Source organism: Hyla sarda, chromosome 8, assembly GCF_029499605.1.
Source record: "Hyla sarda isolate aHylSar1 chromosome 8, aHylSar1.hap1, whole genome shotgun sequence".
NCBI lineage: Eukaryota > Metazoa > Chordata > Amphibia > Anura > Hylidae > Hyla > Hyla sarda.
Window position 1 is genome coordinate 111928984 of NC_079196.1, and position 11378 is coordinate 111940361.

Sequence of the window (11378 nt, forward strand, 5' to 3'; positions counted from 1 at the left end):
GGGAGGGGCACAGTGGAGCACAGTTTAGGTTTTGTCAAATGGGCAGTTTTTCTAGTAATCTGAGAGGAGAGGAGGAGAAGGAGAAGCCAGAGGAGCTAGAGGGTTATGAGGAAGGCAAGACAGAGGACCCAGACACACTGTGGCAGTATGCAATAGGCAGGGAGTCCCTAAGAGTCACTTGCACAAATGGATCAATGCATGCTCACTTGCTTGCGTAATGACAGCCGAATTGTCACCATTCAGCAGCAGTATTACTTCTGGCTCTCCACCTTATTGGACCCTCACTTCCGCCACAAAATAGGGGCCTTTTTGACACCCACTGAGAGGGAAGACAAACTGACCTACTACAGAGGCATCTTATGTAGTCAGTTTGCTAATGCCTATCAGCGCCATCATCCATCCTCTCGCTGGCTTGAATCAGGGGCCCCCAGCGCTCACCTTCCACTGCCATGGCTGCTGGGGAGGGGTAGGTTGGCAGGAGCAGTACCAGCTCCATCAGCAGCAGCCTGAGTCTACAGTCGCTGATGAGTACCTTTCTTCCCCTGCATAGTGAAGCAACTCATCAGCAGCAGGAAGACCTGGAGAAGGACATGACATGCCCATACCAACACACCTTGAAGATCCGCTGGACTTTTGGGCAACCAAACTTGATTTGTGGCCGCAACTAGCAGAGTTTGCCCTGGAAAAGCTGTCCCGCCTGGCCAGTAGTGTGGCCCGTAGTGTGCCATCAGAGCAGGTGTTTAGTGCGGCAGGGGCCATAGTCACCCCAAGGAGAACTAGTCTGTCCACGAAAAATGTGGAGAGACTGACCTCTGTGAAGATGAATCAGACATGGATCAGCCAGGATTTCCAGCCACCAATGCCTGATGCAACAGAGAAAATTGACCATTGTGCCACACCAACAGTTCACAAATATGGATAGTACCAAACAGATTTAAGACTCGGCTTCCCAGTTACAAACATTCCTACGCATCAGACCATTTTTCACCCACCTTATTCACCGGGTACTGGTATTATCACCCACTGCACCACTCTATCACCAGGTCACTTTCAGGACTCCTGATGCTGCTGCTGCCACCTCCAGGCTGTGCCATTCAGCCACTATATGGTTTCCCCATGCTTCAGCCAACTCCAGGTTGTGCCATTCAGCCACTATATGGTCTCCTCATGCTGCCACAAACTCCAGGCTGTGCCATTCAGCCACTATATGTTCTACTCGTGCTGCGACCAACTCCAGGCTTTGCCATTCTGCCCCTATATGGTCTCCTCATGCTGTCACAAACTCCAGGTGGTCATTCAGCCACTATATGGTCTCCTCATAATGATGCCTCCTCCAGGCTCTTTCATTGTGCCTCTATGTGACTTTGTAACTACACGCCGGGACATTAAAACTTGGAAGTGTAATCTTAAATTTATATTTAAAAATCTTCAATTTCAATTTTAAAATTCAGGGATTGTGAAGCCCTATTATCTACTCATGCCGCTGTAAGCTCCAGGCTGTGCCATTAAACCACTATATGGTTTACTGATGCTGCTGGGCCCAGGACATTACCTTAAAATATTTTATGGTAGCACTAGCTACCATAAATCATTAATTTAAATTTGGATTCATTCAGAATCAAAATTTTTCATGAAATTCAGAACAAATCAAACTTTGTCAGCTTTGATTCGCCTGTCTCTAATAACTACTTCTATATGGTGCAGATACACAAGAAAAAAGTTCATAAAATGACCATAGGGAAATAATTTTGCATATAAATAATAATGTAGCACTTGTACTGCTTGTCAATGTGCATAAAATACTCCTTATCTGAAGTGGCTTCAAGCTGTTTGGATCTTGTCTGGATCTCACAGGTGTTCTCCTCACACAGTTGAAAGCTGGCTGATACACTGCACTGAGGCATCAGAGCAAGCAGAGGAGAGAGAAAAGCACACATTTCCACTCTACCTCCCCTCAGAATTTTGGTTCTTTTTGGTAGTAGTGAGGACCAAAGAACCTTGGATACCAGGGTTTGTTTTCAAAATTAAAGAGACAGAGACCCTTAGTGGCTGTTTTTTCACATCTTTAGCAAAATAAATGTTTGATGAAATATATTAGGAAAAGGTTTATTTTTTAGGGTAGTGTACCCTTAGTTTAAGTTTTAAAGCGTACCCGTCAGATCCAACAAAAAAACATTTTTCTTAATATATCACTCAGTACCAAATCCTGACCATATACATCTAATTTTTATGTGTCTAGCACCTTTATTTATTTAACTGAATTCCTCTCAAAGGGAGGGGGCATGGCTTCACTGTGCAGCTCTCTGCCCCTCCATCAGTATGCTGTCTGCTCACATCTCCCCTATTATTAGCAAAACTACAACTCCCAGCTTGTCCTCACTGACAGTAGCGGGACACAAGCTGACAGTGGTAGGATTTTTCCTCCAGCTGTGAGCCCTGCACTCACAGCTGTCAATCAAGGAAGTGTGTCCATGACATAGGTGATGACGTATGGACACAGCAGAACTAGTACGTGTCCAAGCAGGCAGGGGGTCAGTTGTTTGACTGGCTTTTTCAGTATGACATACTGAACATTTCCTAATGAAAGCAATTGCAAAACCTTTTGGTTTTGCATGCTTTACAACATATCAAAAGTTTTTGTATGTGACAGTGCCCATTTAAATAAAATAAAAAAGTTGTTTCTAATGACAGTAACGCCTTAAGCAGTTTCTTATCAGGATCAAAAAGGACAGTATGTTACACTTTTCAAAACACAAATAGCTGTGTATATAAATACTGTATATATTAGCATGTTACTCAATGTGGATTAAGGCAGCACAACGTCATCAACATAGGTATGTCCTTTTATTTGTATAGTGGTAGCTTTCTTTGTCCACAACTTGCAGTATACAAGTGTGATAGAATATTTACACTAAATATGTTGGATAGGGTTATCAATTCATTGAGTTATACATATTTTGTCTACAAAGACGAGCAAAGTCTTTCAATGCACTGACAATATGTAAGGTGACTCTGTTGCACATTGATATGTTATTATGTTTCTAAGTACCCAGACCCTTGATATTCCAGAGCTGGACTTTGGCTGAAAACCAGCCCTGGAAATATTTGCATACAAATTCCCCTCCAGCCCATAGTCCACATATAGTATTTTTTATGTTTTTTTATGATAAGATGAAAGATGTAATTACAAAGTACAATTGGTTGCACAAAAAAACAAAAAGGTGATTCTTTGGATGGAAAAAGAAAACAGTTATGTCTCTTAAAAGTTGAGGAGGGAAAAAAAAATTCAAACATGAAAATTGACTGGGCCCATAACCCCTAGACGACACAATGCCCTGATTGCTTGGTCCTAAATGCACCAAGGCATATATGTATACTCTGGAGTGACTATGTAGCAAAAGCTGTGCTTATTGATATAATTTGAGTTACCATATTTATCAGCGTATAACACACATTTTTTAGGCTAAAATGTTTAGCTTAAAGTCTATCTGCGTGTTATACGCCAATAAACTGTTTCTGGCCCTGCAGAAGCCGCTTTAGTTCAATTATTTAAAGCGTGAGACTTAAATCATTGAACTGCAGCGGTTTCTGCAGTGCCATAGTCCTGCTGCCCGATTCCCTCCCCATCCCCATTTTTAAAGTTACAAGTTCTGGGGACTGCACTCCTTCAGGCTCCGGCGGCATCCTGCGCTGTCACTGTGCGCTGCACACTCACGAGTGATATCCTCAACGTGACATCACTTGTCAGTGTGCAGCATACAGTGACAGCTCAGGACACCACCGGAGCATGAAGGAGTGCGTTCCCCAGGACATGTAACTATAAAACCGGGGATGGGGAGGGAATTGGGCAGCGGCGGTGGCGGAATTCTGGCCCCTGCAGAAGCCCCTGCAGTTCAATGATTTAAAGCGTCTGCTTTTAATCACTGAACTACAGCGGCTTCTGCAGGGCCAAAAAGAGTTTATGGAGGTACACACCCTCATTTTAACAAGGATATTTGGGTAAAAAATCTATTAGCTGTCTGTGCCTTTTGGCTTGTGTATGTTCATGGGCACTTCCCCTCCCATCTCCTTTCTCATATATTGCTTGTCTTCTAGATACAGAACAAAACTCAGCTGATTTTCATAGTGAAAGAGTTAAGCAGCAAGAGCGGAAGGGAGTTTAATAAGAGGAGAAAGAAGTATTTTTGTCTAAGAAAGATATTTTAGTTCTAATGGTAGTGCTTATAGAGTCAGTTACAAGTTTATCTAAAATAATTATTGGATGACAAACAGGATGGTTAAACATGATGCTTCTCCTGCAGGATTGTATTGCCCTATATGTCCATTGTGCAAAAATGGAGCCGGTTTTTTGGCAGGCCAGAAAAATAGAAAGCCTTCATTTGTTTGTTACAAAACTGTTCCTTATAGGAACTTGTCAAATGAAAAAATCTTTCAACCATGCTACCATGCTTGTTGTCCCATTAAAAAACAATGTATATGTAAGCAGATCTGGTAAAAATAAACAAACAAGCCATACTTGTTGTGAACAGACCTTAAAGGGGTTATCCACCATAAGTTGATTTTAGTACCTGCCAGACAGTAGTGGACATGCTTAGGAAGGATCTGAGCTTGTATTGGGGCTAAATGGCTGTGTTATGGATTACCATAATGCTGTTGCTATCTTTTTGTGAACTGGCTATTTCCTGTTGGAGTTTGTTCCCTTAACCACTTAAGGATTCAGACCATTTAAGGCCTTAAAGGGGTATTCCGGGCAAAAACATCTTATCCCCTTTCGAAAGGATAGGGAATAAGATGTCTGATCGCGGGGGGCATGCGAATAGGACCCCCCGCGATCTCCCTGCAGCAGCCGCATTCTATGCGTAGCTGCGTCTGAAGTTTTGGAAACCTCCAGGCTTCCGAGACAGGGACGTGATGTCACACCACGCACCCTCCATTCATTTCTATGGGAGGGGAGGTTGCGGCCGTCTCGGAAGCAAGGAGGTTTCCGAAACTTCAGACGCAGCTATGCATAGAATGCGGGCTACTGCAGGGAGATCGCGGGGGGTCTCAGCGGCGGGCCCCTCACGATCAGACATCTTATCCCCTATTCTTTCGATAGGGGATAAGATGTTTTTGCCTGGAATACCCCTTTAAGGACTCAGACAATTTAATTTTTACATTTTTTCCTCCTCGCCTTCAAAAAATCATAACTCTTTTATATTTTCATCCACAGACTAGTATGAGGGCTTATTTTTGCGTGACCAGTAGCCCATTGTAATGCCATCACTCACTTTACCATAAAATGTATGGAACAACCAAAAAAATACTATTTGGGTGGGGAAATTAAAAAGAAAACCTTAATGTTGCTAATTTTGGAAGGTTTTGTTTTCACGCCATACAATTTTTTGTAAAAATGACACGTCTTCTTTATTGTTTGGGTCAATACTATTAAAATAATACCCATGATTACCTACTTTTCTATTACTGTTGCGCTTTAAAAAAAAATTGCAAACTTTTTAACCAAGTATGTTTGTTTCAAATCCCCCCATTTTGAAGACCTATAACTTTTTCATATTTCTGTATAAGCGGCGGTATGAGGGCTCATTTTTTGCGCCGTGATGGTATTGATACCATATTTGCTTATATAAAACTTCTAATAAATTTTTTATAAAAAAATTTGGGAATAAAATGTTATAAAAAAAGCAGTAATTTTGGACTTTCACACCGTTCACCGTACGGTATCATTAACATTTTTTTAAATAATTCGGATATCTACGCATGTGGCGATACCAAATATGTATATAAAATATTTTTTTACACTTTTTGGGGGTGAAATAGGGAAAATGGGTCAATTTACGTTTACGAGGGAGGGGGGTTTTCAAATTTTTTTATTTTTTACTTTTTTTACTTTTATTTTTATACTTTAATAGTCCCCATAGGGGACTATTTATAGCAATCATTTGATTGCTAATACTGTTCAGTGCTATGCATAGGGCATAACACTGATCAGTGTTTTCGGCTATCTTCTGCTCTGGTCTGCTCGATCGCAGATCAGGGCAGAAGACCCATGGAAGGTAGCAGAGGCAGCTGAGGGGACCTCCGTCTGCCGTTCTGGATGATCGGATCGCCGCGGCAGCGCTGCAGGCGATCCAATCATCCATTTTAGTGACCGTGATGCTACAGATGTCGTGATCTGTATTGATCACGGCATCTGAGGGGTTAATGGCGGACATCTGCGCGATCGAGGATGTCCGCAATTACTGGCGGGTCCCTGGCTGCTATCAGCAGCCAGGACCTACCGTGCATAACCCAAGCTCCGATGCTCGCTGTTATGCTTAGGATGTAAATGTACGTCCTGGTGCGTTAAGTACTAGCTCACCATGACGTACATTTACGTCAGGCGTCGTTAAGAGGTTAAACTACAATTCCTATGATTTCTTGTTTGTAAGTGTGTGTTCACTTTTCTCCCTCCCACACATCAGCCACATTAACCATTGAAACATAACTGTGATCTCTTCAACGCAAAAGACAAGGATTTTCTGACCAGGGTGCTTCCAGCTGTGGCAAAGACAGAGTGATCTTCCTCTCACCTAGCGGTCGCTCCACCCATTGAGTAGTGCAGGCTTCAAAACAATTAGCAGCAGGATTCATATGGCACTGACAGAACTAGATAAAAAATGTCAGGAACCATAAAAAGGATTTATTCACTAAAATGCAATGTGTTTCACTGCGCATGTGCAGATTCCTCAGGGGATTGCCTGAAAAATTCCTCAGGCATGAGCATTGCCTGCAGAAGCTGCACATGCACAGCAAAACGTGTTGTATCTTGGTAAATAAATCCTTTTTATGATTCCTGCCGTGTTTGATCTAGTTCCGTCAGCACCATGCAGTATGAATCCTGCTGCTGTTTTGAAACCTGCACTGCTCTACTGCAGATTTTAAAGCTGTAGGGCTGCAGACAGTTCCCTATTCCCAATTTGTATATATGCTTTTTATTGTTGTCTAGGATTTACACAACCATCCACGTAAGTGGCTGTGATCCTTTATAGTCCTACCCACCCTCTGGTTTGGGTTACACTATGGAGCGCTTTTCCTTCTCCTTTTAGCTCCACCCATTGAGGTAGACAGGCTCCCTCTAATCACATGACAAGTGATGTAATGTCTTGCGCCGCACTGCAACCTGGGAAAACCTGAAACGTCACTATTAAAATAAATGTGGCAAAAATGTGGCTGTTAAAACAAATGTGGCAAAAATCCCAGAAGACTTGCAAGACCACCATGAAAAATAGGTACAGACACTATAGTATGAACTACACTAACTTTACATCCCCTGTAGCACAGTCATATGAAGGAAAATCCTGCAATACCTCTTTAAGCTCCATCAGCAGCACAGTTAGTCCATTCTGATGGTCTTCTAGAATGCATGATTTCATGCAACATGCATTAGTCTGTAGGTCAAGCAATTTAGATCAGAGACTGTCGGAGATTGTCTATACTGGATAAACATCAACCACTCAATGCTAGGATTATACAGTTTTAATTTCTGAATGAATTCAATATATTTACCATTAACTTACTTCAGTGAACTTTTATAATTGTATTTTGTTGTGGTATTAGGGATATATAAAGAATTAATGTATTGATATAGTAAATCATTTATTTCATGGTAATTTAAATCACAAGATTCATATACTTTCAGTAAAAATGGTGAACTCGTCTAAAGGAACCGATTCTAGAGTTTATGGCTCCCCAATCAGAATATCTCCTGTACTCTCCAGGCCTCAGGTAATACTGATGTCCTCTGTAGTTGGGCTCTTCATAGAACATCCAGTACCCATCATGAACATGTACAGAGTGTATGTCATGGAAGCGGAATCTCTCATAGACATGAGGACAATCTTCTGTAAACTCCATCATCTGACCTCTGAAGTCTTCTTTCTCATAGATACTGATTCTGAATGAACCTCTATGCTGTTAAAAACAACAACAACACTATTTTACAAAATTGTACAAAGTGCAAACATTAATTCACATTCACAGACCCACATGAGTGCTTGGTTTTTACCCAAACATTTGTATTTTGTAACAACATTTAATTTTCTTTCATTTTACCATAAAATATCCTCTCCACAAATAGTTAAATATTTAAGTATATGAGTTTTGCCATATGTTTTTTTTTTTCCAAGTTTACACTATTCATCGTGCAGGATCATAAACATTACATTTTATAGTTTTATCAATAACATTTGAAAAACTTTTTTTTATTATTTATTTTACACTTTTATATTTAATATTACATGCTATCATTAGATTGCATCCACTGTAAAATGCTTTTCTATTGTGTGATTGGCACTCCACTGACACAGCCTGGCTTTGCCAGGCTACATCATGGTAGTGTCGATCTGGTGGTCAGAGGGTGGTAAAGGGACCCGTCATTTTCACAATCAGAGTGCAGCTACTGCGCAAACCTTATATGTACTCAACGATCCAGGGCGTACAGGTATGTCCTTTGTCCTCTAGAGGTTAAAAACTTAAAGATCTAATTTGTCTCTGAATTGATATAGGAGGGTAAATATTCACAGTTTTAATGTAAACAAGAATGTGTTTACACGTTAGGGTTTGAGGCACATTATAGTTAAAATATGTATACATTTTTCTTTATACAGTGATCAGGTTTATCTACAAGGGAATGGGCAGGCCTATATGTATGCACACATTATAGGTATATACTTCTTTACTTACAAAATTCACATAATAAATGGGCACTGTCATTTTTACATGTTGTAGAGACAGGTTAAACATTTTGATTGCTCAGAGCCTAAGTGTTCAGACCACGACCAATAGCCTTAACTAGCTGGAAAAAGAGCACGCTAAGAGAGACGAACTTACAATGTAAGTCTATGACATTATCCCTGTCATCAGCCCTTCTCTCCCTACTTGCTCTAACAATTGGTCTGGGTCAAAACACTCAGACCACAACATCTAGGACATATCTCTACTGCGACAGGTGTACTTTAAGTAACTTATTAGTGACATAAAACTAAATTTCACCTTCCTCTATGTATGGTATTAAATTTATAGAAAATATTTTTTAAATAATTATTTAAATATATTACCTCAGGGCTCAAACGACAAGACCTAATGGAGTCATTGTAACCCATCCATTGCTGGAAATCAGGATATTCTCCTCTTTGAAGGAAATACTGGTGTCCTCTGTAGTTTGGGTGTTCATATAGGATCCAATTTCCACTTTCAACACGAATGGAGTTGCAATGTCTAAAGAATGAGGACAAGTCTGGACACTCAGAGTGACACTCATAGGAGCGTCCCTGAAATTTTTTGTCTTCATAAAAGATTATCTGTTAAATAGCAATAAATGTTTCTTATAATAAAATATAAAAAGACATAATAAAAGCACCTCTGTCATGCCTGCTGCCATATTTATAGGGTTTATCCATCATTAGAAAAATATAGCTGCTTTTTACCAAAAAATATCACCACGCCTTGCTGCAGTTTGTATGTGGTATTGCAACTCTGCTTCATTCTCTCCAATGGAACTGAGCTGCAATAACACACACAAACTGAAGATTAGAATGTTGCTGTTTATGGCCACTACACCAAGGCTGGAAGAACTCTACTGGGAACTTTAAAGGAGGAAAATTAGACATAGGCCCTCATTTACTTAGAAAATCGGGTTGTATGTCTATCTTGCTTTCTTACCCGATTGCTTTTTTCCCCTGGTATTTATTATTATGTGGCATCCTGTTTGTCGCACGTGGGTTTTGTTGGTTTTGGTTTCCAACTCCTCTGAGTTGTCGGGAAAAAATCCACGACAGTTCAACAAATTCGGGTTGGAAACCTTTATAAATACGTGGGAAAGCTCAGAAATGTTGGGTTACGCCCCTTTTTCGGGTTTGGGAGAATCCACATCGGGTCCGTCGGGAAAAAATGTTGCATCGTGTCGCAGACTGGCGCACGATGTCTGTGACATGTCGCAGACAAAAATGTGCCAAAAAAACCTGACAAAAGAAGTCGGGTTTAGAATAGTAAATGAGGGCCATAGAGTTCTTAGATTTAGTAGTGTGCATGAGTCTAATGTGTCTACTTGAGTCTAAGGCTGGATTCTCATGCAGTTTTTGGTTAGTCTGTTTAGCCAAATGCAGGAGTTGAGGAGATTTATCAAAACATGTGCAGAGGAAAAAAAGGGGTCCAGTTGTTCATAGCAACCAATTAGATTGCTTCTCTCATTTTTAAAAGCCCTCTAACCAATGAAAGATACAATCTGATTGGTTACTAAGGGCAACTACACCACTCTGTCTCAACACTGATTTTGAATCTACCCATTATGTGTAAATTCAGTCTAAGTGTCATGCGCAAGACCATGCTATGAGGGTCCTAGGAGAGAGAGGACACAGCCTTGGTTGGTATCATTATTTTTTCTACTGCAAGGCTCCTTTCCTCACTGTTGGCAAATAATGTTACGAATAATATGTCGAAATAGGTGGCTCATTTTCCTGTCTGTGAGACAGTGCATTTCAGAATGGTCTTAGCACCAGCATGTTCTACCGGCACTCCGCTGTTGAGGCAATGTCTGCATGTAAATTGTTTAGCCTCACTGTACATCTGTGCTTTTAAATACATACAGGAGAAAGTAAATATGCTTACTATTGTGACATGCTTCTAGTGGATCATATCTTAATATGTATGTTGGCAGCACAAGGATGCCCAGTGGCTCTATACAAGTAATAAAGTGACTTAGCAACATAGTTCATAGTTTATCATGAGTTGAGAAAATAAATAATACATTTCCCAACCTGGATTCTCCCTCCTCATGCGCAGAACCTTACATGTATTAGTTTAGTGTTGAACCTCACCTCACCACTTCTCATCCAAATTTTCCAACCTATTCAGATCCTGTTCCATTATTTTTTAATTATTGACCATTATAAGTTAGTAAGAAACACAGATTGTGAAATATCATAACAGATCATAAGGGATTAAAATCATCTATCTATCCATCTAGCTACATACTGCCCAAGTTGAAGAAAATAAACACAATATTTTTTTTGTAAAATAACATAATAAACTATTTATAATGCTATTTTGTTTACAAATAAATATATACATATTTACCTTTCCCATTTTGCTTTAATTTCTAGTCAACTCCTCACTGGTATATGATGGCAACTAAAAGGTCTTTATATACTTTCACAACTATATGGAATACCTGCTGACTACTGACAACTACTCAGAACAAATGGCACACCAGAAACAAGACCGAACAAAACATTTTCTCTGTTATTCTACTATATGAATGAACTTCATTTTGTATGTACTGCAGGTAAAGTTCTATAGCATAAAAGACATGACAAGCCTTTGCATTATCTGAGGATGAGTCA

At 40.2% G+C, this 11378-nt stretch overlaps 1 protein-coding gene across 1 annotated transcript; it reads right to left on the minus strand.

The window, feature by feature from the left end:
• Positions 1–7674: 7674 nt before the first annotated feature.
• LOC130283898 (gamma-crystallin 1-like) lies at positions 7675–11121 on the minus strand. Its single transcript, XM_056533598.1, has 3 exons — positions 11113–11121; positions 9096–9338; positions 7675–7950 (listed from the first exon to the last, which is right to left on the minus strand). The coding sequence occupies exons 1-3, from the start codon at positions 11119–11121 to the stop codon at positions 7675–7677; spliced, it is 528 nt and encodes a 175-aa protein (XP_056389573.1).
• Between the last annotated feature and the right edge of the window lie 257 nt (positions 11122–11378).

What these genes read in the sequence shown, in the direction of transcription:
- LOC130283898 (XM_056533598.1), bottom strand. An exon ending in CTTGTCGTTTGAGCCCTGAG is followed by an intron (nt 7,951 to 9,095) that starts GTAATATATTTA and finishes TGTTTTTAACAG; the next exon opens with CATAGAGGTTCATTCAGAAT.